At 36.2% G+C, this 26667-nt stretch overlaps 1 protein-coding gene across 2 annotated transcripts in view; it reads left to right on the top strand.

Moving 5' to 3' along the window:
* Positions 1-3928, top strand: part of DBX2 (developing brain homeobox 2) — a 53977-nt gene extending 50049 nt beyond the window's left edge. For both annotated transcript variants that reach the window (XM_007503881.2, XM_001374993.3), the window contains one exon: positions 2319-3928. In XM_007503881.2, coding sequence (XP_007503943.1) covers positions 2319-2648 — 330 coding nt within the window. In that variant the 3' untranslated portion in view covers positions 2649-3928. The remainder of the gene's footprint in view (positions 1-2318) is intronic.
* The last annotated feature ends 22739 nt before the right edge of the window (positions 3929-26667 follow it).

Here is a 26667-nt window from a genome sequence, read left to right as displayed (position 1 = left end):
TAATCCTTTGTTCGGCCCCTCGTTCTTGTTCAGTTACTGGCGCTACACAAAGGATTATGTCACCAGAAGTAGTACTGTACGTGAGCGACGCCATGCTTTGTGGTGCTGCCTGCCACATATTGTGCTCCTCTCACTGACCACCAGTGAAAGAGGTGCCCCTTCCAGAAGTGAGGTGGGGGCTGGATAAATGGCCTCAGGGGGCCACATGTGGCCCTCAGGCTGTAGTTTGGGGACCCCTGCTATATATAGTCTCTCTCTCTCTCTCTCTCTCTCTCTCTCTCTCTCTCTCTCTCTGTCTGTCTTTATATATATATATATATATATATATATATATATACACTCTATACTACCCATGATTACCAGATTACCAGATTAAACTTCCTAAAGTATAAATTTCATGATACTATGCCCATACCAACAATTTTTAACAACTATCCCAAAACTATCAAATAAAGGTAAATTTTCTCTTTGGTTAATTCAAAATTATTTCTTGATTTAATCTCACTGAAATTCTAGTTCTATTTGTGACCTAATGTCACAATTCCTATTTTAATCTCTCTCTTTGTACCAAAGTGTATGTCTAGGTAAACACTTAGGGCTGTTTGAAATTTCTTGAACATAACATGGACTTTTCTTTTTCTGTGATTGCACTTAGTTTATAATACTCCCTTTCCCCTCTTCTTTGAGTAACCAATTCCTCCTGAATCTTTATCTCCCAGTACAATGCTATCTTTTTCAAGAAGCTTCCTCTGATTATTCTAGGAAAAAATAACCCCCTCAGCTTCAGTGGAATACTTCCCTCACCTCTTCTCCATATTGTACTTTAAAAAATGTTCTATATTGTTCATTTTTATGTGAATAATCTTGTAAAACCAAAACCTCAATATATATATATCCAGATCTCTATTGTACTTTCACCATCTTCCCTGGATGATAGTTACTTATATGACCCTCATCTATTTTACTAATTTGTAAACAATGAAAGCAAAAATTAGGTTTTATCATCTGTCTTTTTTTGAATATAGATAGGTGAGGAATTCCCTTCTCAGTGTGGGCCTGTAATTTCCCTACAATGTTAGTACAATAGTTTTAGTTCCCATAGCTCTGAGAGGTTAAGAGATTTGCCCTAGTCACATAACCAGATGCAGGACTTGAACTGAAGTCTTCTAGCATCAAGGCCAATCCTCTAGCTATAATACCTCTATTATACTTTTAATTAAATATCCCATTGTAGAATATTGTCTTGTTAGAGAGATTGATTATAAAATAGCACCTTAGGGGAATTTCCCCCTTGTTCTTACAAGAACTATAAGGCTGAGACTTTCCTTCTAATAATTTTCACACTTCATATTATCCAAAGATCTTCATTTAGAATATTTAAAATTTCGAATATTAGAATAAAAAGAAGCAATGTGATATAAGGGGAGGGGATTGTGGACTTGGAGATCAGAAAGAACTGGAATTTAATCTTGCCTCTTACACTTAAAAATTGTGGTTTTATGGATAAGTCATTTAAATCTAAACTTTGGTTTATCATCTGTAAAATTCAAGCAATAATTCCTGTTTTTTTCCCTAAAGAAGGTTATTGTGAGGGACACATGAGAAAATACAAGTCAAGCACTTTGTAGATCTTAAACATATTTAAATGAATAAGTTAATTGTTATTATTTTCAAGAAAATAAAAGGAACAATCTCCCAGAGAATAGGAAATCAAGGAATTTTCCTGAATAAGAATGGTAAATTGGCATTCCAAGACATAGATGGTAAGGAAAGTAAATCTTTTTACTATAAAGAGGAAATTAATTTCTAAGAGATAACTTTCTACCAGGGCACCCTTATTAGCCAGTTTACATATTTTAGTTCAATATTGTAATTATTATTTACTAAACCCCAATTTTACTACTTACATATACAAGAAAGTTAGGCACTTTCAGAAATTGCAGTAACTTCCTTAAAGGGCTAATAGAAGACTAAGAAGTACACTAAAATTATTCATTATTCTATTAATGCAGTTGCCATAGGAAGAATTGGCCTCAATGAATTTCAATGGAATTAGCATATCCACCCAATGCTGTATAGTCTTTAGATGTATCTGTAGGCTGTACGTATATCCAGGCTGTATATAAGTTATCCAGATCTTTGCTAGATACTGATTATATATCATATTTTATATTCTAATATTTTATGAAAAATAAATGTAAAAAGTCACTAAATTTAGCAGAACATATTATGTTTAGCTATTCTTTTACATAGGTAAATGAAATAAAATAAAGTGAAATGATAAGATCAGTTACTTGTTCAATTATTTTTACAAACAGGTGAAAATTTGGTTTCAAAACAGAAGGATGAAGTGGAGAAACTGCAAAGAAAAAGAAGCCCTTTCCAACCAATATGCCAAGGAAGAAGGCATTCAAGAGAATCAAATTTCAAGATCTACTCTAGGCTTTACTTCTCCTTGTTCTAAAATATGGAAAGTATCTCAACAGCATTCAAGTTCAAGATGGAGGGAAAATTCACCAGAGCCTTCAGAAAGATTAAACCATGAGAATTCATTGCAGCTACTTCCACAAGTGAATTCCCATCAGGGTCCATTGTATTTATACTCTGAAGCAGACACTGAAGACAAGGCAGTTACTGCAGCCATATGAAAAATAACAAAACTACACCTAGATTAAACAGCAGAATCTTAAAATGGATGCCTTTTGAAACTAACAATATTTGAACACTAAAATCAATTAGTTTGAATTTCAGCAATGTCTAAACTCGTTAACACCACTGGGGAAAATATGAGAACTGGTGCTTTAAAAAATATTTTCCATTATTCACTTTTCTTCTCATTTATGTTATTGTCCTTTTGCTAAATTTATAAGTGAAATTGAAATATAAGGAAACATAAATGCAAAATGATACCTGAACTTGGCTTTGTTTTATGACCCTACTTTGCATATGCATGTATATATGTACTCACATATTTCAATTCTTTAATGACTTGTAATTAAATCAGTGTGGGGACTTCCCCCACCAATACAGATCACAACCAATCTGTAGTTTGTCAGATTTTCTTCCATAGTTGCTATAGCTGACCGGGTGACAAGCCTCTCATAAATTAGCTAGCTTGGGTCAGTTAGGTCACTCAGTAGATAGAGAGCCAGGCACGGAAACAGGAGGTCCTGGTTTTAAATCTGGTCTCAGACACTTTCTTAGCTGTGTGACCCTGGGCAAGTCACTTAACCCCCATTGCCTAGCTCTTACTACTCTTCTGCCTTGGAACCAATACTTAGTATTGATTCTAAAACAGAAGGTAAGTTTTCTTAAAAGAAATAAAATTAGCTAGGTTAATTCCTGGACCAAAAACACATTCCATTCATACTCAAAACCTTTCCATTGTTGTAGGATCTGTTAGTAATTATTCACATCAAAAACCCAGGGTTACTTCTCTACCATAATGAGGTGTTGGAATAAGACTTTAGTTGAGGTTATATACATATATCCTCACATATTTTCATACTGATGCATTTATCTTTATAGTTCTATCTTTATGCATTCTATACATATATGTATACATAGAAATCTATATGTATAATATATATTTCTCTCTGTAAATCCATATGCTTACATAGTTGTTTACATAAATATGTGCATATAAACACATAGGATAATAGGATCATGTATTAAGAGCTGGAATATATCATAGAGTCATCCCCCTTCATTTAACAGATGAGGAAATTGAAGCCCAGAAGTGTTGTCAGTCAATAAGCATTTATTCAGTGTTTATTATGGGCCATGGTTTGTGTTAAATTCTGAGGATACAAATAAAGACAAAAACATGATGCCTATGCTCCAGGAATTCAGATTCTGAATTGGGAGAAAATGTGAAAACAACTATAAATTGTGGCATGAAAATGTAATAAAGGTCAACTGAAGCATAGGCTCTTGAGCATAATCAATTTATTAAGAGTGACACATATAACAACAAAGTGGCTCAACAAATCTTTATTGGCATACAGGAATGGGGAGGTCTGGGTAGTTTTGTGGCTCTACTAGGAAAAATGTCTTGGTATTTAGTGTGGCTAATTTAGTGTGGCTAATTATTTCCTTCTCTGACAAGTAAGGAATATTAATTGTTTTATGAGCTCATCTGTCCTTGTGATCTTGGCTAGGAGATTGGAACCATCAAGTTTGTTGTCCTCTTGGGAGAAATCAAACTTCTAATAGTGCAAGGACAAATGACTCATCTTTTGGGGGGAATGGCAATAGGTTAAGTTGGCTGGGGCTTACAGACAAAGATGCTAAGTCCATAAATGATCAATGATAAACATTCCCTTTCAATCACACCTTTAAACTAAGTTGGTGGCGAAACTGCATTTCTGAGCAAGGTGAGTTCAGGCAGATACAAATTCAATCATGAGAATCAATACAACATAAAATCAATACAATAGAAATCAGATGGAATATTAATTTTTACAATATAGAAGATATATACAATATAAACAGAAGGTAATCTCAAAAGGAATGAGGAATGGGCAGACTTGGGTAGGTAGTGAGAAAACTCTTGCAGAAGATGGAATTTGAGCTGAGTTTTGAAGGAAGAAGCCAGTAGGCAGGAGTGAGGAGGGAAGGAAAGTATTCTAGGCATGAAATGAAAAGTATGGAACTGGGAGATGTAGTGTTACATATGAGGAACAGTTTCACTAAATTCCAGTGTCACTAAATTTCAGAATATGAGAAGGGGCAAAAAGTATAAGAATACTGGAAAGGAAGAAAGGGGGCAAGTTAAAGGTCTTTAAAAGCTAAATTAGATTTTATATTTGATCCTAGAATAGAGAGTCACTAGATTTTATTGAACAGGTAGTTGATATGGTCAAAGATCTCGTTCACAGGATGGAATGAAGTAAAAAGATGCTTGTGACAGGGAGACTTAATTCTATGTAATTACCATATATGAGATAATGAGGGCCTGAAAGTGGGTGGTAGCTATGTAATTGGAGAAAGGTAGAAACGACAAGAATTTTCAGAAGATTGGGAATATGGGTTGAACATGAGTGAGTAGTAGAGAAAGACATGAGATTCCCAGTCTTGAGTGATTAGAAAAATGGTGGTATCATAAACAATAACAGGGAAGAGTGGAGGATTAGAATTGGGTTAAGACATTGAGTTTGAGATATCTTAAGGACATACATTTTGAAATGCCCAAGAAGCAGTTGATGATTTAGGCTGGAGCTCTGGAAAGATGTTAGATTGGCATAGAGATAAGAGTATAATCCATGGGAATCTGAAAAGCTCAACAAGCAAATTAACGACTTGAGGGAGAAGAGAAGATATCTAAACAAAATCTTGGGAGACACACACAGTTAGTGGTCTTGACCTGTATATTGGAAACTCCAGTCATGGAGACTAAGGATCACTTGTAGAAGTTGGAGGTGAAACAGGAGAAAGTATTATTATGGCAACTTAGAGCAGAGAGAGTATCTAACAGAAGAAAGTGACTCAAAGCACCAGAGATTGCAGAGGTATCAGGAAAGATGAGAAATAAGAAAAGGCCATCAGATTTTCAATTAAGAGGTCATTGGTAACTATGGGAAGACATTTCATTGGAATTTTGTGGTTGGAAGCCAGATTACAAGAGTTTAAAAGAAAATAAGTGGTGAGAGAGAGGAAGCACTCATGGTAGATAGCTTTTGCTATCTATAGGGGGGGGGGGGAGAGATACAGAATAAAAGTTAGTAAGAATGAAAGGATCATTTGATCCTGCCTTTTTTTTTTTATTGAATACTGGATTTTTGTCCCAAAAGCTGGGATCTTTGGATTTATCGTATACTGTCTTGCTGAGGTCGCTTGCCCCCAGTCTATTCCACTGATCTTCCTTTCTGTTTCTTAGCCAGTACCAAATTGTTTTGATGACTGCTGCTTTGTAATATAGTTTAAGGTCTGGGACTGCAAGGCCCCCATCATATGTGTTTTTTTTTCATTATTTCCCTTTTGTTATTCCAAATGAATTTTGTTATGTTTTTTTCTAAATCAGTAAAGAAACATTTTGGGAGCTCAATGGGTATGGCACTAAATAGATAAATAAGTTTGGGTAGGATGGTCATTTTTATTATATTGGCTCATCCTATCCATGAGAAGTTAATGTTTTTCCAATTGTTCAAGTCTAGTTTTAGTTGTGTGAAGAGTGTTTTGTAGTTGTGTTCATATAGTTCCTGTGTTTGTCTTGGGAGGTAGATTCCTAAGTATTTTATTTTGTCTAAGGTGATTTTGAATGGGATTTCTCTTTCTAGTTTTTGCTGCTGAGCTGTGTTGGAGATATATAGAAAAGCTGATGACTTATGTGGGTTTATTTTGTATCCTGCAACTTTGCTAAAGTTGTTGATTATTTCAATTAGCTTTTTGGTTGAATCTCTAGGATTCTTTAAGTAGACCATCATGTCATCTGCAAAGAGTGATAACTTGGTCTCCTCCTTGCCTATTTTGATGCCTTCAATTTCTTTTTCTTCTCTAATTGCTACTGCTAGTGTTTCTAGTATGATGTCAAATAATAGAGGTGATAATGGGCATCCTTGTTTCACTCCTGATCTTATTGGGAATGCATCTAGTTTATCCCCATTGCATATGATATTAGCTGATGGTTTTAGATATATGCTGTTTATTATTTTTAGGAATGACCCTTCTATTCCTATGCTTTCTAGTGTTTTTTTTAATAGGAATGGGTGTTGTATTTTATCAAAGGCTTTTTCTGCGTCTATTGAGATAATCATGTGGTTCTTGTTGGTTTGCTTGTTGATGTGGTCAATTATGTGGATGGTTTTCCTAATATTGAACCAGTCTTGCATCCCTGGTATAAATCCTACTTGATCATGGTGGATGACCCTTCTCATCACTTGCTGGAGTCTTTTTGCTAGTATCCTATTTAAGATTTTTGCATCTATATTCATTAGAGAGATTGGTCTATAGTTTTCTTTCTCTGTTTTTGACCTGCCTGGTTTTGGAATCAGTACCATGTTTGTGTCATAAAAGGAGTTTGGTAGAACTCCCCCTTTGTTTATTATGTCAAATAATTTGTATAGTATTGGGATTAACTGTTCTCTGAATGTTTGATAGAATTCACTGGTGAATCCATCAGGCCCTGGGGATTTTTTCTTAGGAAGTTCTTTGATGGCTTGTTGGATTTCATTTTCTGATATGGGATTATTTAAGAATTCTATTTCCTCTTCTGTTAGTCTAGGCAATTTGTATTTTTGTATATATTCATCCATATCACCTAAATTGGTGTATTTATTGCCATATAATTGGGCAAAGTAATTTCTAATGATTGCCTTAATTTCCTCTTCATCGGAGGTGCTGTCCCCCTTTTCATCTTTGATGCTGTTAATTTGCTTTTCTTCCTTCCTTTTTTTAATCAGATTGACCAGTACTTTGTCTATTTTGTTTGTTTTTTCAAAGTACCAGCTTCTTGTCTTATTTATTAAATCAATAGTTCTATCACTTTCGATTTTATTAATTTCTCCCTTAATTTTTAGGATTTCTAGTTTGGTTTTCTGCTGGGGGGTTTTAATTTGATCGATTTCAAGTTTTTTTATTTGCATTTCCAATTCATTGATCTCTGCTCTCCCTAGTTTGTTGATATATGCACTCAGGGATATGAATTTACCTCTGATTACTGCTTTGGCTGCATCCCAAAAGGTTTGAAAGGATGTCTCGCCATTGTCATTTTCCTCGATGAAATTATTAATTGTTTCTATGATTTCTTCTCTAACTAAATGATTTTGGAGTATCATATTGTTTAATTTCCAATTAGTTTTTGATTTGGTTTTCCATGTACCTTTACTGATCATTATTTTTATTGCCTTGTGATCTGAGAAGGCTGCATTTATTATTTCTGCTTTTCTGCATTTGTGTGCTATGTTTCTGTGACCTAATGTATGGTCAATTTTTGTGAATGTGCCATGTGGTGCTGAGAAGAAGGTGTATTCCTTTTTATCCCTATTTATTTTTTTCCATATGTCTACTAATTCTAATTTTTCTAAGATTTCATTCACTTCTTTCACCTCTTTCTTATTTATTTTTTGGTTTGATTTATCTAAATTTGATAATGGCTGGTTTAAGTCTCCCACTAATATGGTTTTACTATCTATTTCTTCCTTCAATTCTCCTAGTTCCCCCATTAGAAATTTGGGTGCTATATTATTTGGAGCATACATGTTGATTAATGATATTTCCTCATTATCTAAAGTCCCTTTTAACAAAATATAATTACCTTCCCTATCCCTTTTGATTAGGTCTATTTTTGCTTTGGCTTTATCAGACATCATGATTACCACTCCTGCCTTCTTTCTGTCAGTTTAGGCCCAGGAGGTCTTACTCCATCCTTTAATTCTGACCTTGTGGGTGTCAACCCGTCTCATGTGTGTTTCTTGAAGACAACATATGGTAGGGTTTTGGATTCTAATCCATTCTGCTATTCGTCTACATTTTATGGGTGAGTTCATCCCATTCACGTTCAAAGTTATGACTGTCATTTGTGGACTCTCTGGCATTTTGATATCCTTCCCTGGTTCTAACCTTTTCTTCTTCGGCTCTACCTTTTAGTCCAGTGATTTACTTTAAATTGGTCCCTCTTGTCCCCTCCCTTGATATATTTTTCTTTTTAGTCCCTCCCTTTTTTTCCCCTCCCTTCCCCCCCTTTCCCTCCCCTTTTGTTTTCCCTCTCCCCCTCCCCCCTTGGTTTTCCCTTCTCCCTACCCTTGTTGGGTAAGATAGAATTCAAGATCCTAATGGATGTGGATGTTTTTCCCTCTCAGAGTTGATTTCCCTTAGAGTAAGGTTTAAGTAAAAATTCTCTTCCTCTCCTTCTTATAGGAGTTTTCTTCCCCTCCCCTTCCCATGTGAATCTTTGTGTGAGAACGATTATTTTATTTGGTCTTTCTTTTCCCCCTATTTACACATTATGTTTTCCCCACATGTTAGTATACATAGATTGATATAAATGTAGTCCTTATAGAAGAGAGTTTGAGTAAAAGAAGAAGATAACATTTTTCTCCTTTTCCCTTTCCTTCATATTTACCTTTTCAGGTATTCCATGCTCTTTGATTTTCGATATCGAACTTTCCACAGAGCTCTGGTCTTTTCATTGCAAAAAGTTGGAAATCTTCTATTTTGTTGAATGCCCATACTTTCCCTTGGAAGTATATAGTCAGTTTTGCTGGATAGCTGATTCTTGGATGAAGACCCAGCTCTCTTGCCTTTCTGAAGATCATGTTCCATGCCTTATGATCATTTAGAATAGAACTTGCAAGGTCTTGTGTGACCCTGATTGGCATTCCTTTATATCTAAATTGTCTTTTTCTGGCTTCTTGTAGGATTTTTTCTTTTGTTTGAGAGTTTTGGAATTTGGCAATTACATTCCTGGGAGTTGTCTTTTGGGGGTTTAGTGTAGAGGGTGTTCTGTGAGCTCTGTCAGTGGCTGTATTGCCCCCTTGTTCTAGAATCTCTGGGCAATTTTCTTTGATTATCTCTTGTATTACGATGTCGAATTTGCTGTTTATTTCTGGCTTTTCTGGAAGTCCAATTATTCTTAAATTATCTCTTCTCCCTCTATTTTCCAAATCTGTCACTTTGTCAGTGAGATATTTTATGTTCTCTTCTAATTTCTTGGTCTTTTGGCTTTGCCTTATTAGTTCTTGCTTTAAAGCCTGGTTTTCCTTTTCAGTTTGGTCAAACTGGTTTTGTAGATGCGTGAATTTCTTTTGCATTATTTCCCACTTTTCCTCCCAGAAGGTTTCCATCTTTTTTATCATTTCAGATTCAAATTCTTCATGGGTTTGTGGAGAGTTTCCATTTCCTTTGGAAGGTTTCGGAGCATTTGCTTGTGTTTCCTCTTCTATCTCCTCTGTGTTTTGTATTTTTGCCCCATAAAATGTGTCCAAAGTTGCCCCCTTCTTCTTGTTTTTTTTTTTTTAATTTTGGGACTTTTGTGCTTCTGTGGTGTTTGCCATCTCTATCTGAGTGGGGGGGACTAGCTTTTCTTATCTCTGTCTGGTGTTCAGAGGTTTTAGCCCTAGGCAGATTGTCTGTTCTATGCAGTTGTTGTTCTGTCTTCCCAGGAAGCCAGGAATTGCTGGTGTGTCCCTGTTACTGCCCTCCTCTCCTCGGCACCCTCCTGATGCTTCTCCGTTGCCTTATTTCCACGCTCTAAGCCTGGCTTGGCCCTTGTTCCTGTTCTAGCACTTTGTGGGGGGGAGGGGCCGCAGCTTCCCGGAGCTCAGAGGGCTCCTAATGAGATTAGCTTTCCCTGGGTTGAATTTAGTATGCCTTGAGGCAGGGACTTTTTTCGTGAGATTCTGATGGAAGGATCCAGCCAGGGGGTTACAAGCTCCCCCCTCTCTCTGTTTCCCTGCTGTCTGGGTGCCCCCTTGACTGGGTTAGGTTTCTTTCAGGATGTGGCCTTCAGAATAGCCAGCTCCCAAGGCCCTTTTGCCAGTCCTGAGGGTTGCTGTTGTTTCAGATGACCCTGCTCTCTGAGGGGGAGGGGCCGCGGCTTCCCGGAGCTCCGAGGGCTCCTCCCAGGGGGTTACGAACTCCCCCGTCCCTCTCTGTTTTCCTGCTGTCTGGGTGCCCCCTCGACTGGGTTAGGTTGTTTTCAGGATGTGGCCTTCAGAATAGCAGGCCGTGGGGCTCTGAGGTTGCTTCTGCTGCCTCGGACTCAGACTCAGCGCTCTGGGTTGAGGGGGATGGGTCCTAGGACCTTCCTTCTGCCTACCCCTTAGGTCCGAGTGGTCTTGGGTTCTGGCTTTTGGGGGTGGGCTGTACCTTTTGATCCAGGTCCAGGTCCAGGAGGAGGACTCCCAGGGTCTATGCTGTTGATCGTTTTGAATTTCGGTGCCCTAGGAGCATTTGGTTTGAGATCGGTAAGGAAGGGTTTCAGGAGATCTGGACTTTAGCTTTCTCTAAGCCGCCATCTTGACCAGAAGTCCCCCCCCCCCCTTTTTTTAAAGGATGGGAGAGACATGAGTTTTTGTAGGTAAGAAAGGAAGCAGTTATTAAGGAGAAACTGAAGACAACTAAGAGTGGAAATGAAACAGGGGCCAATCTGCTGGAGAAGAAAAAGTGGAATGGGTTTGAGGGTACACATTTTTATAAGGCTTTACTCTAAAGAGCCTTCTTGCTTATACTTTCAGGAAGAAGGGTGAAGGAGGAGACAGTGGTGAAGACACTAGAGTGATATGAAATGAGAAGTACCTCTTCATGTTTGGCTTTTTGCTTATTTGTTCATTTGTAATGTATGAAGCATGGTCTTCAGGTGAAAGGGTGAGGTGAAGGTGTGTAATTGGAGGATTTAGGAGGAAATAAAAGATTTGAAATACCTTCAATAAGCAAGATAGTGAATTTATTGGAGAGGTATAAAAGGACTGTCTTGCTTCTGGTAGGGCCTATAATTGAGATTATGTAACCTAATTTGTATTGATTTCTCATGATTTCATTATTTTCTCCAGCCCCATTTAAAAACACATGAATTCAGGAAGAAAGGCAGTAGATGGAATGAATAATCTGAGGTTGGGATTTAGTAAAGTTAAAAGATTATGAGTCAAATAATCTTGTAGAGAAGATAATATTGAGTGGCGGTATCAGGAATGGAAGGAGAGTGTAGCCAGTGCTATGGAAGGTTGAAACTATTGGAAGTCACAGTAAGAACCTAGAAGAGAACTAATGGTCATAAAGCAGAAGGGTAGATTGAATGATAAAAGATAATGATCAGACGCAGAATTTCAGAATTTATAATGATGTAAATAAAACACTTGTGGGTGATAGCACAGTCAAGGGAATGATAATTTCCCACCTGGTTACTCTCCAGGGCATTACTGGTTCTAGAAACTCATCTTCCAAAATAGAATTGTCTCTGAAATTCATACCTTCTCAGTATCCCTACTCCTGGGACTACCCCCTTCCAGATCTTTCATTTAAGGGGAGAGCACAGGACAGCCACTTCATAATATCCTACCTGCCTGCTCTCTGCATTGTCTCCAGAAATTCATTTTTCTATAAAATTAAATTAATTCTGAAACATTTTCTTAGTATTCCCTGCCCTTCTAGCTCCTGTCTCACAGATTCTCCACTTAAGTAATGTAAAAAATAGACTCGAATACAGGACTACAATCCCCATGAGACTTTGCTCCACTTCCCCAAAATGCCTTGTAATCTCACCTGGGCCGAGATCAAGAAGGTATTTAAGCTGATTCAAAGGCTTTTGAGTCGCTCGCTTTTTTGGACTTCCATTTTGGAGCAGATGTGGCTTTTTTTCATAATGTAGGTGAGGTTGTGTCTAGGTCACTCTATGGCCTAGACACGTGTTCTTATCCTGTATTTTTTTTAATCCTTAATCTTCAATAAACCTCTAAAAATTTATAATACTCCTTGCAGAGAGAAACTAATTTCTACCTGCCTCAGATGCCTCAGTCTCCCCGTCTCCCCTAAATTTTAATCTTTACAGTAAGGGGCTCAGGAACTGGCCATAGGAATTTAATGTGTCCCAGGTCAGGTATCTTTCCTATTCCACTCTGCTTTTTAGTTTAGTTTTTTTTTAATGAGTTGTTTCCCCCTATTAGATTGCGAGCTTCATAAGATCAAGGACTATTTCCAGCACTCAGTTCAGTTTCTAGCACACAGAAGACATTTAATTTTGTTTACTGATTGATTATTACTGTGTATCTGAGGTGCACTGGAGGACTGGGTCATGGGAACTGAGTAGATTGAGGAAATGGGAACATTAGAATATTTGAAGGAGTTAGTTTCTAGATACATATATGTTGAAGTCCTACTGTGAGGGCAGGATTTGGGGTGGAAAGAAAGATTTGCTCTGCCTCACAGCTAAGTATCATACAAACCCAGGCCTTCCTGATTTAAAGTCTAGTGCTCTATTTACTACAAAGAATTATTTTTTTTCTTTTAATTGCATTGAGATGAATTATTTCTTTTTTTGTTGTTCATTAGTAACAAATCACTAATTGTTATTAATTATTTTTTTAAATTGAGAATCAGACTAGACACAGAGGTTCTTAATCTGAGTTTCCTGAACTTTTCTCCTATCTCTTATTTCTATAATTATATCTATATTTAAATATCAAGATGGATATAGATACTTTCAATACAATTGGTTTTCTTTGAAATCCCATGTTTTTTATTTTGTGCATTTAAAAACATTATTCTGAAAAAGAACCGGGTTTCATCAGACTGTCAAAGGGAACCATGATCCAGAAAAAGATTAAGAGCCCCTGTACTAGAATACTATCAATTTTATTTTTTAAAATGTGATTTGATGATTATTTCTGTTTTTTAAAAAATTCAGTCAGTAACAAGATATCAAATAACAAGATAACTCTGATTAGCAATTTTGCTCAAATGATGTGACAGTAAACAAATACAAAACATTCCTCTTTTATGACAGACAAATTCAGAGAATTTCTTGGGTTAGCTATTATATTCCTTATCTGGTTTTTTACCCACTTGTAAATTAGTTATTTTGCATTTTAATGCAGTAATCTCCAGGAGGACAGAAACTGGCTAATTTTTTTTTTTTTGGTGAGCTACAACATGTAGCATAAGGAAGCATTCAATAAACAAATAAAAGATTCAATAAATATTTCTTTAATGAATGAATGAATGACATCCAGATTTGAAGATCCTCTGTTTAAGATGGCAAAGAAAGCAAAGCATTACATGCTCTCTCAAGACTTTGAAACAAGTTGTTTGTTGTAACTCCTGTCAAGTTTGCAATATATATTCCTAACTTTCATTCAGGTAGAATTCCTATATGTGTCACATTTTTATATGTGACCTGTCACCTACTCCTTACCATATCCTCTAAGAGGTTTTAGCTTTAGACACACATGGAATCTTTATCTGGCTTTACTCTAAAAGAGCCTTCTTGCTTACACTTTCTGTTTGTCACCCCCTACTCTGGATATGACCCAAGTGTAGAACATCTCAAAAGTGAGTATTTTCTATAAAGGTAAAACACCAAAGGTATTCAGTGTATATCTTCGGACATTTGGGTTTTTCCCTTCACTACAGAAAATGTTTAAGACAGAAAAGACGGGAAAAGTGCATCAATAAACACAGAAATAGAGCATCACACATTTTGTAGGGAAACATAGCTTGGGGGTACTGTTGAGCCACTACCAAGGTCTACATCTTATGTATGGGTTTGGATATGGTTTGGGATTTTTTTTAGGTGTTTGAGAAGTGACAGCTGCTTGGCCATCATTCTCCTCCAAGAAATGACATTTTGCAGAAATCTACCCCAGGGAGTTGACACTCAAAAACTCAGAAACTCAATCTCCCAAACTCATAAAGTTGCCATTAGTATTGGAAATATGTATCCTCTGGGATTCCCGGAAGAAACAGAAAACAAATTCAAGGACTCAAATTCACATAGGCAAGTATTTTCATTTTCTTGTAGCTGCCATCATCAATGACCTTGGAAAGGGAGAGAAACCCTCCCCTCTGCCTCAGCCATGCCATTGAAGTTCAGAGAGTAAGACCTGAAGAGTTTATAATTGGTTTTGAAAAGGTCAAGCAAAATAGCTTATTCTCACAAGGTGGCACTGTAGTTCTTTGGATTCTTAAGTAGAAACCTTTGGTTTTCAGTGTGAACATATAGAACTTGACCTTGATGATGTGACACTGATAAAACTGACAGAAATGCTTGTGGGGACCCAATTAGCTCACATTCAATGTTGAAATGAAATGAGGTGCTAATAGGTCATTGAACAGTTAACAAAAGATTAATTAGCCCTAACACAGCAAGTATACCAAACAAATATATAATAGCACTTATTTTCAACTCTTCTTCTCCCAACTCCATCTGGTAATTCATCTGGTAAGCAGGACAAGGTAGGGTGACTAACCTAGGCTTTAGATATCCAGGAGTCACAAGAGCACCAACTCTAATTGGGTGGAACTCCATGATGACCTTGTGACCACATCAACACAGCCAGAGACCATTAGGAAGCTATGTCATGGAAGGCACATCTTAAGCTTTGTCCCATTTCCAGGTTAGAACTCCATTCATGTCCCAGTTTTATCACCTTTTAGGAAAATATCTAACTGAATCTATGTTGGAAGTTGGGGTGGGGTGGAGAGAAACCTGGTAGATATTAGTCCAAAACACCCAGTAAAGTGAGTACTGCATTTTACAGGAAAGAAAAATTAAGATTCAGAAGGGTTAAATGGCCTGCCTGTGATCACACAACTAGTAATTTTTCATATGTATAGATCTCATCTCCCCAACTAGAACTAAGAAATCAGGGATCATGTCATACTTCTGTATTATCCATTGCAGCAGATATTAGTGCTGGATTTGGAGTCAGGAAGATTTGAGTTCAAATCCAAACTTAGATATTTGCTAGCTATATGACCAAGGGTAAGTCACTTAACTTCTGTCTCTGTTTCTTCATCCGTAAAATGGAAATAATAATGATTCTTAATTCCCAGGGTTGTTTTAAGGATAAAAGCTGAGATGACCAGTGTGACCCATTTTACTATCAGTTTATAAAGAATAATTATATTATTAAGATTAGTAATAATTTAATTTTAAAATATAATTAATAATTTCTTAATAAAATGTTACCTTGTCCTGGAGAAAAATACATCTCAAACTGCCTTTGTTATAATTTTACTCACCACAGTAAAACCCCTTTTCCTGCTAATAGAAATAAGAAAAAATAAAAATAGTAGAAAACAGGACCAAATAGAACTTTCCTTATTATAAGTAAAATTTATCTAAAACAAAAAATCATATGCATATTTAATGAGGTTAAATAGGAGGCTGTTGCAATAATATCATACATAAAGCAAGAATGTCCATTATTCTTTGATATAGAGTTAGAATTGTTAGCTATACCAATAAGATAAGAGAAATAAATTGAGGGGAAAGGCTTAGACAAAAGTGAAATAAAATTATTGATTTTTGCAAATGATATGATGGTTTACTTATGTAACTCAAGAAAGGTAACTAAAATATTAATTGAAACACTAATTTAAGCAAATTTATTAAATATACAACATGCCCACACAAATCATTAGTATTTTTCTTACTGCCATCACAACCCAATGGGAGGAATTAGAAATTTTTAAAATATTTATGAATCTACATTGCTATCACATACTCAAGAACTATATGAATACAGCTACTGAAAAATAAGAGACCTCAAAATTGGAAAAATATAAATTGCTTATTGGTAGGCCCAGAAAACATAATAAAAGTGATGATTATATTAAAATTAATTTATTATTCATTGACATACCAATAAGACTAGCAAAAAATTACTTTATAGAGCTAAGAAAAAGTAAAATTCAGTCAGAGCAACCAAAAGTCAAGAAACTCAAGGAAAATGATTTTTTTTAAAAAAGTAGAGCACCTAGAAGTACCAAGGCATAAACTATATTACAAAGTAATAATCATCAAAATGATTAGGTACTGGTTCAGAAAAAATGAGGAATCAATCATGGAACAAATTATATATACACAATGAAGAATCAAATAAGTAAAGTAACCTCATGTTTATTAACCTAAGTCCACTATCTCTCAAAATATAAAAAAGAAAAACTCCAAATGCATTTCTAAGTTAGATGTAAAGTGTGAGATCATAAACATATTAGAGGAATAAGGGGAAAATTATCATTTATATTGATGGCCAGAAGAAGAGTTCTTAACTAAACAAAGAAAAAAAAGAGATTCATAGAAGGTAAAATGATAATTTTCATTATATAGAGCTTAAATTTTTGTACAAACAAAACCAATGCAGCTAAAATTAGAAGGGAAACAGATAATGCAGAGGACCTTTGTAGCAAGTTTCTTTGATAAATGTCTCATTTCCAAGTAATAGATTCAAATGTGTAAGATTAAAAACTTGTGGTCAAAAGTGGTCAAAAAGGGAGAAATATATGCTGTCAATAACTTGGGGGGGGGGGAAATTCCATCACTAATAATTAGAGAAATGCCTTTTAAAGTGTATTAGGTGGTTGATCTTTAAGGGTTATGGTGATGTGGAATCAGATATGCCACCCTCCTCTTTTCTTTCTCTCCTCCCTCCTCCCTCCTGTTGATGACAACTGGAAATCAGATCTGAGTGAGTTTCCTGATATAGCTGATAGATAATTCACTCTTTAAATAGTTAGAAGAAGGGGGTTATTTAAGGAAAGGGGAAGGAAATGGAAATTGAATGGGAGAGAAGGTTTAGGGTTTCCCTGATCTTAAAATACTCCTAAATTAAAGAATATTATTGTAGAGTCTTGAATTGAGGGATATGGCTAACAGGGTTGAGGATCTTTGAGTCACTTTTATACAGAAGAGATAAATTCAGTAAGAAGAGGATCTTCTCAATTCTTAATCCTTTCTGTGAGAAAGAGACAGCTCCAACCCTTCATCAGACTTCTTCCGCCAGTCACATTCCATTTCAGAATGCTCCTTGATTGACATCTTCTGCAAATCTTACTCCTTTGGCTCTATTTTAGGTTTCTCCAATTCGCTTATTCATAACAGGAACTCTTAGATTGCTTAGCTTGACACTAGTCAATCAACAAGCATTTATTCAGTTAGACATTGTGCTGAGTGCTGAGTGGAAAAGCTAATGGAAGAGACTAAACATTAAAACTTATGCATAAAAAAGACATATGGAGGATAAATTGGAGGCAATCACAGAGGGAAGTCACTAGCATTAACTTCATACCTATTTTATTAGTAAAATTGACAAAAATAGAAAATAAAAATTGTTGTAGAGTCTTGGGAAAACAGGTACATTAATGTGAGTTCATCTAGTCATTCTGAAAAGTAATTGGAACTATGTCCCAATAGTTAAAAAACTGTGTCTACATACCCTTTGACCCAGCAATACCATTACTAGAACTATGTCCCAAAGATATCAAAGAATGAGAGAGGATCCATGTGATCAAAGATATCTAGAGTACCTCTTTTTGTGTTGACAAAGAATTAGAAAATAATGGGGTGTCCATCACCTGGGGAAATGATTAAATGAATTATGACATATTAATGTAATGGAATATTTTGTGCTATTAAAATGATTCATGGGAGATATTCAAAGAAATGTAGGGAGATTTGTATAAACTTAAGCAGAGTAAAATTAGTAAAAGTAGAAGAAAGATTTATTCAAAATAACAGCATTGTAAGACAATTCTGAAAGATTTAAGAACTGATCAATGCATTGACCAACTATGATTTCCAGAGGGTCCATGATGACATATGCTAGCTACTTCCTGACTGTAACTTGTCTCAAGCTGTAAAACGAGATATGTTTTTGGATATAGCCAATGCAGGAATCTACATACTTTTTACAATTATTTTGCCTTTTCTTTTCAGTTAGAGGGGTGGTATGGAAAGGATAGGGATTTTTGTTCATTGTAAAAAGTTAATTTTTTAAAGAGCAAATTGGGGCTTAAGGAGAGAAGGTATGCTTTGACAAGGTATTGATTGAATAGTTATGATAGAGAGAAGGCAGAATACACTTTTGCCTTGAGTGCCTAGTTAATATTAAAAAGTATGATTTGTAAGAGTAGCCAGTTGGCAATGTAATATGACTTCTTCCACTACTGTTTAGCACCTTTGGAATATGAGCTTAGAATATTTTTTTAAATATCTGTATATGCATGGTTTCCTGAGGTCTTTTATTATTATTATTATTATTTAGTTATTTCCTTGTTTTTATTTTTTAAAACTTTATTTAATTGATTAATTAATTAAGAGAATTTTTCCATAGTTACAGGATTTATGTTCTTTCATTCCCCTCCTCCCCCCACCCTCCTGTAGCCAATGTGCAATTCCACTGGGTTTTACATGTGTCATTGATCAAGACCTATTTCCATATTATTGATATTTGCACTAAGGTGATCGTTTAAAGTCTACATCCCCAACCATATCCCCAACAACCCAGTGATCAAGTAGTTGTTTTTCTTCTGTGTTTCTACTCCCACAGTTCTTTCTCTTGATGTGGATATCATTCTTTCTCATAGGTCCCTTTGAGCTTAGAATATTAATGGTGGGGATGATCTACCTTTGAGAACTGCTAGAGTATAAACAATAATTGTATAAATGGGAAAAGAAGACAAAGATGTAATAAATTACATAGTTGAATTGGTCCCTATAGAATCATACCAGTGAAGAAAAGAAAGTTCCATGAAGAAAATTGTTCAGTGATATTTGATTTTTTCTCAATAGCATGTAAAATTTTTTTAACATTCATTTTCTAATATTTTGGGTTCCAAATTCTATTCCTTGTTGTTCCCCTCTCCCTTGCCTAAGAATATAATTTCAATTAAGTTATACATGTGCAATCATGCAAAACATTCATTAAAAAATGAGTGTAGTGTTGGATCAGAGAGGAATGGAAGAACCATTCCAATATAATGTCTCATAAAAACTTTTTGTGTGTGTGATTTCAAAGGAACAAAATCTGTTAAATGGAAGTTAATACAGTGGAAGTTAATACATACAAGCCAGGTTCCGCTAAATATAAATCAAGTTGCCAATCCAACAAGCATTTACTTACTAAACATGTACTATGTTTCAGGTAATGCTTTAAGAATTAAGTATACAAAAACAGAAAAAACAATCTTTGACCTTCAGAGGCTTATATTATAGTGTCTCCTTTAGGAGCCAACCTGTAAACATTTAAGTACAAATACTTAATATACTTAATATACAAATACTTAAAATACAAGATAAATATGGAGTAAGTGAAAGGTACTCTGAAAGAGTTATAAGTGACCCTCAAGAAAGCTTCTTTAACCAAAGACCTTGAGATGAAGACTTAACTTGAAAGGGAGAATGAGACACAAGCAACAACATTCTCCTTCCCTCTTGTGACTAAGAAATATCATTGTTTGAGTCCACTTTCAAGGTCAAAGATGGTGGCTCATACTTTTTTGGACAGCAAATCAGACATCATTGAAGAATAGCATGGCAGTTCAAAGATACTAGACCAGCTTCTCTGGTATCTATCCACATCATGAAAGGATAGCAGAATCCTTGAGGAAGGAATAAAATAGTGATAAGTAGGAGGACTGGATGTCTAAATGTAACTCATTACAGACCAGCAGAATTTCTACATTAAATTCAGAGGCAAAGAACCATAACTTGGCAGTCATGATTGTACAAAATGACTTGGTCTTGGCAGGATGAAATAAATTAAATATAAGTAGGATCAACAAAAATGATACAGAATACATGAATGCAGAATTGAATCAAGGGCTTTGTAATGTGATGATTAAATTCCTCTGGAGACCATACCATAATTTATAATTATTATATTCAACTTGTATTTTATAAGAAATATACATGGGGTGGAGAAGGAACATAGATCCACCTAATCTCTACCAAGTTAACCTGCAAAAAACTATGCTATAATGCCTCAAAATGAATTTTGGAGCAGCATAACCCACAAAAAGAAATCTATTTTCTTCCCAAAATAACTTGAAAGGCTGACAAAAGATCTAATGCATTGGGGTTGTAATATATGGCCAGAAAGGGAACACACACACAGAGAAGAAATGGAGGGAGAGAGAGAGTTGAAATAATGGAGAGGGGGAAGGATGACCTTCCCCTCTCTTCCCTTTGGGAGAAGGTAACCCAATCTTGTCTCCCTGAGGGAAGGAGTATGTTTCCTCAGAGAATGGTTCTGGGAGAAGGAGGTTAAGAACTAGAGGGAAAAGCTTTGGTTAGATGACACACTGCCTCCCCTCTTTGATCCCAACTATTGTTGAGAGGCAGGATGGACTCTTCTGCCTCTGGATCCTTCAGGTACACCAACTGCCACTTATCCCCCCAACCTTGGATTACTCTACAACCCAGGAGAGATGAACACTCCTTGAGTCTGGTTGTTTGGATCCCTGGGATCCTGAGCTAATCTTCCTTTTTGGGGAGAGGTATGGTTCTCCCCAAATGTTCAGCTCCCTTTCCTAGTCTCAGAAACTAGTCAGACTTGTTTCTAAGTAGTAGGCACTTTATTTGGGTTCACAAGGGGAAAGGAGAGGTAGGGGTGTCAAGTGAGGAAAGTGGGTAAGCAGAAAGTCCTATTGACTGGTGGACTGACCCCCCAAAATCTTGGGGTTCAGGCTCTTGGCCTTGACCCCTCTTCTGGTCAGCTACTGTTTTTTTACCTACTGCTGAGCTAACTAGCTTGAGTATTGGAGTCCAGGACAAGTTAGGGAGAGAGATGGAGAATAAATCTTTGGAGAGAGGATTTCTCTGTAGACGGCTTTCTTCAAAGTACCAGTCCATAATATATTAAGCTGAGTGAAAGATATTCAGGGGTTCACAGGAAAACAGTTGATCTCCAAAGAGACTCAAGCTTAGGAGATCTGCTTCACAGGCTCCCAGCTGAAAAAGTGCCAGAGCAGTTGAGTTTTTTTCTCTTCTTGCACCTCTCCTGCTCTCTCTCTGCTCCTTGCACAATTGGATTTGATTCCTCTCTTACAGGGTAGAAGTAGAGCATACAACAGCATTCCTGGGAAATCAGTAGATGCTTTCAATTTCTATTTGATCTTCTTGTCCAAGATTAATAGAACAGGTTTTAAAAAAAAAACTACTGTTATATGATGCCTATGCTTTTTGTTTGTTTTCAAGTAGTCTAATAATTCTTAGATTGTCTCTCCTGGATCTATTTTCCAGGTCAGTTATTTTTCCAATGAAATATTTCATAGTTTCTTTGATTTTTTCACTTTTGATTTTCTTTTATTGTTTCTTGATTTCTTATAAAGTCATTAACTTCTATTTGTTTAATTCTATTCTTTTAGAAATTATTTTCTTCTGTGAGCTTTTGAACTCCTTTTCAATTTGGCCAATTCTACTTTTTATGAAAGTCTTTTCTTCATTGGATTTTTGTGCCTTGGTCATTTATGCTTGTTAAGCTGTTGTTTTCTTCTTGTATTGCTTTCATTTTTCTCTCCCATTTTTCTTCTGCCTCTCATATCTGATTTCCAAATTCCTTTTTGAGATCTTCCAGAGCCTGAGACCAAGTCCCATTTTTCTTTGAAGTTTTGCATGTAGTTGCTTTGACCTCACTCTCTTATGAGTCTGTACCTTGATCTTCCTTTTTCAATATAGTAATTTTCTGGGGTTGGGTATTTTGTGTGTGTTTTTTTCTGTTTGCTCATTTCCCCAGCCTTTAATTTTTTTTTATCTTTGTTCTGGGGAGGGTTAAAAGGAAGGACTAAATAAGCATTATATATAAAATAAAAGTTTATTTAACTAAAAGGAGAAAGGAAGGGAAAGGAATCAGGGACTACCTTACTCCTAACATACCCCAGATATTAAAATCCTATACTTTCTATAATTATACTAAATTACCTAATTAATTCAAGTTAAGTTAGAATTGGTAGAGGCAAGGACAAAAGGGCCCAAAGAAATCTCACAAAACAGGAGTCTTTTCTTTGATCCAAACAGCAAATCCCAGTAAGATGTCAGATGAAATCTTCTCCACACCAGTATTACCAGCTCTAAGAGCAAGGATAGGCAGGAAACAAAGAAGCCCAAAGGAAAAGGAACCACTGGCTCTCTGGGTCCACCCCAGAAATAACTAGATAGCACCCCTGGCCTCTCTTGAGAGCTAGAGGAAAGCAGCCTCACTCTACCAGAGTTGACCAACTGCTTTATGCAACTGCTCTGTCTCCAGTCCTAGTTTCTGGGAGTTCTGAGTGGAATGTTGGTCTGCAGGGTCTCATTCTGTCAGCTTGCCCTGTTATGCCCTCCTAGAAATCCCTTACTACATCTTAAAGGTGGACTCTATTTTCAGGGTGGAGAAGGCACCCTGTTAAATTTCAGTCTTTCCTTGCTGCTACCTTGAACTCTTGTTCTGGGTTTCTGCAAGTTTCACTTCTTCCAAGGTGGTATGATGGCCTGTGGGCTGGGAGTTGTGTAAGCCACCTCTCTCTCACTGTTGATTTGGTCTCCTCCAAGGACTGCTGATGGCTTGTAGGGCTCAAAGCTCTATGTGCTACTTTGTGCTAGGGTTCAGGTCCTCACTGTAGGTTTGGGTAGGTATTCTGGGTCTCACTCTGGCCTTAAACCAGTCAGACACACTATGGACTGCCCTTCAATGGAGGCTGGGGGCTTCAATGCAGGCTTGTGCTAGGGTTTGAAACTTCAATGGGTGAGCACAGGATACTCTGCTATTGGCTTAGGTAGGATCTTATGGTCTTGAAGTTGGCTTAGACCTAGTCTCATAACCTGGAGTAGTAGGTGTGGAATGGTGAGCTTGTTGTTGGCTTGTTCCAGTATTCCTTGGTTGTGGCCTTGCTGCTGTCTGGGTGGCCTTGCTGTGGGCTGTGAAGCTTCATTGCTGACCTTCTAACTGAAGCAAAAGGTCACTGTCTATCTTTCCAAGTTATTTTCTGCAGGAAAGATACTTCACTCTCTTCCCTTATTGGTTCTATCACTCAAGTATTCATTTTGAAGTATTATTTTAAGGTTGGTGGAAGAGGATTTTCAGAAAGTTTCAAGATTTCCATACGTCTCCTCCATCATCTTGGCTCTGCCACCTAAATTTCCATGATGTGGCATTTTTACTAAAATTAATCATGTATTAAGGCATAGGAATATTTTTTTTAATTTTATAGTATTTTATTTGATCATTTTCATGCATTTTTCATTAAAGACAAAGATCATTTTCTTTTCCTCCCTCCCACCCCCCGTGGCCGACGCGTGATTCCACTGGTATCATATGTGTTCTTGACTCGAACCCATTGCCATGTTGTTAGTATTTGCATCAGAGTGTTCACTCAGAGTCTTTCCTCTGTCATGTCCCCTCAGCCATTGTAGCCAGGCAGTTGCTTTTCCTCGGTGTTTCTACTCCCTCAGTTTGTCCTCTGCTTATGGATAGTGTTTTTTTCTCCTTGATCCCTGCAGATTGTGCAGGGGCATTACACTGCCACTAATGGAGAAGTCCATTACGTTCGATGATACCACAGTGTGTTTGTCTCTGTGTACAATATTCTCCTGGTTCTGCTCCTCTCACTCTGCATCACTTCCTGGAGGTCGTTCCAGTCTCCATGGAATTCCTCCACTTTATTATTCCTTTTTGCACAATAATATTCCATCACCAACATATACCACAATTTGTTCAGCCATTCCCCAATTGATGGGCATCCCCTCGTTTTCCAATTTTTGGCCACCACAAAGAGCGCAGCTATGAATATTTTTGTACAAGTCTTTTTGTCCCTTATCTCTTTGGGGTACAGACCCAGCAGTGCTATGGCTGGATCAAAGGGTAGACATTCTTTTATCGCCCTTTGTGCATAGTTCCAAATTGCCCTCCAGAATGGCTGGATCAGTTCACAACTCCACCAGCAATGAATTAATGTCCCTACTTTAAGGCATAGGAATATTATAAATGTAAAAAGTAAGAAATAGTAAATATATACAAGAATACATAAGCATAACAAAATTAAAGATAATAAACAGTGGATGGACCAAAAAGAAAAGCACTCAAATGGAAACAATAATACGATGCAGTTGATCAAAGAACAAATCATAGAAAACATAATTATGTGAAACAAAATGGTAATAATGAAATAACATGCCAGAATTTCTGGGATACAGCTAAATTAATTGTCAGGAAAAAAATTCTATCCCTAAAATACCCCCCAAAATGTGATTAATGAACTGAATACATATTTTAAAAATTAGAAAGTTAACAAATAAATAGACATATGTTGACAAAAAATTAGAGGAGGAATAAGCTGGAATCCAAAATTCAGTATAAGATGATAAAATTATAAGCTGGTTTTGAAAAAAATAAAATTGATAAATCTTTAGCCAATCTGAAAAGAGGGCAGAAAAATCAAATCAATAAAATAATAAATCAACAAAGCAAACCCACATCAAAACAATAATAAATAAAGAGAATTATCAGGACCCAGTATGAGTTATATTGAACCAAAACTGAGAACAAAGAAGAAATGGAGGAATATGTTTAAAAATATTAAATATGTAAACTAATAGAATAGATAGCTTATATAATATCATCATGGAAAAGAAATAAAACTTGCTTAAATGCGTTGTGGTTGTTAATTCTTCAGTCATGCTAAACTCTTTGTGACTCTATTCTTTTGAGGTTTTCTTGGAAAAAGCACTGGAGTAATTTGGCATTTTCTTCTTTAGTGGATTAAGGGAATAGGGGTTAAGTGACTTGCCCAGGTTAACACAGCTAGTAAGTAACTGAGGAGAAATTTGAACTTAGATCCTCCTGACTTCAGGCCTAGTATTCTAGTGACTGAGCAATCTATCTGTTTCCAGCTGTAATAGAAATAGCAAAGAAGAAACTTCTGGTCTATCTGGATTCACAGGAGAATTCTATCAAACCTTTAAATAATAATTAGTACTAATATTATACAATTTTTTCTTTAAAACTGAGAAACAAATCAACCACTAGGCTCCTTTTCTGAAATATTACAAGGTACAACTTAGGGAAAAGTACTAGGGATCTATAGATCAATATCATTTATGAATGTCATTTTAAATAAAAATAAATTCCTGTTGCACAGACTTCAGTAATTCATCCAAGAAATCATTCATCATGATGAAGTTGGACTTGTACCAGGGATTCAGGGATGGTTGGATATTAGGGAAACAATCAACATAATTAATCATATTTTAAAAAAATTCAAACCATATGATTCTATTAATAGATACAGAAAAAGTCTTTGACAAAGTACAACATTTATTTTTGTTAAATTGCCAAGTAGAGGTATTTAGGAACCTTGATACTATAAAAAGTATCTCTTTAAAATCACAAGTATCCTATACAATTTGGATACCCTAGTAAATTTGTCAATAAATAAAAGAGGAAAGCAAAGATGCCCATTCTCTCCACTTTTATTTGATAAAGTGTGGAAAGCCATCACCCCTGCTGTCTGACAGAGTCACAGTCTGGGGAAATGGAGACTGCAAAGCAGTCCTCAGAAAATGAGGCAACCATTGAATCCCCTTCTATGTGACTTCTCTCTCAAATGGAATTGTTATGATTGTTGTTCTCTCCCCAATACAGAAGAAATAATATGAGAGCAAATATAAAGTTAACACATATATATCCCACCTTAATCCCCCCAGATTATTACCCTGAAAGATTACATTCACAAAATGAAAACCTAAAGATTATTACCCATTACCCCCCTCATTTCCCTCTCCACAGAGTTACATTCACTCCCATTACAAGCCAGGCAAGCCAAGAACATCAATCATCTTCAAGCCCAGGTCTACAAGACACACTCCACTGATTTGTTACATAACAACCAGCAACCTTGCCAGGTGTCTGAATCAAGCACAAGAAATATACAACTTGGAAATTGAGGAAAATTCCAATTCTGTTCTGTCTTAAATTACCCCCTAACCCTGTACCTAGCTATGAAATGTTTTGTTACCCGTCTCCTAAGTAATTGTGATTTATTGTGAAAGCTGACCAAAAGAAACAATGATTTTCCTAACTGGTCATCATTTAGGTCAAGAGGGACTAACCTCCAAATCACCCTACTCATGTAATTTATCTCAATCTTTGTTGTAGCAACAGTGTTTCATTGACTATCTCCTTAGACTTTGTGTTTGTTATTAGGTTCTATGGAAACATGTATGTTGAGAGACTGTGTGCCAGAAAAGTATGTACTCAC

This window comes from Monodelphis domestica, chromosome 5 (assembly GCF_027887165.1).
Source record: "Monodelphis domestica isolate mMonDom1 chromosome 5, mMonDom1.pri, whole genome shotgun sequence".
NCBI lineage: Eukaryota > Metazoa > Chordata > Mammalia > Didelphimorphia > Didelphidae > Monodelphis > Monodelphis domestica.
Note: the sequence above shows the minus strand (reverse complement) of the source record. Positions and strands in the feature narration are given on the sequence as shown.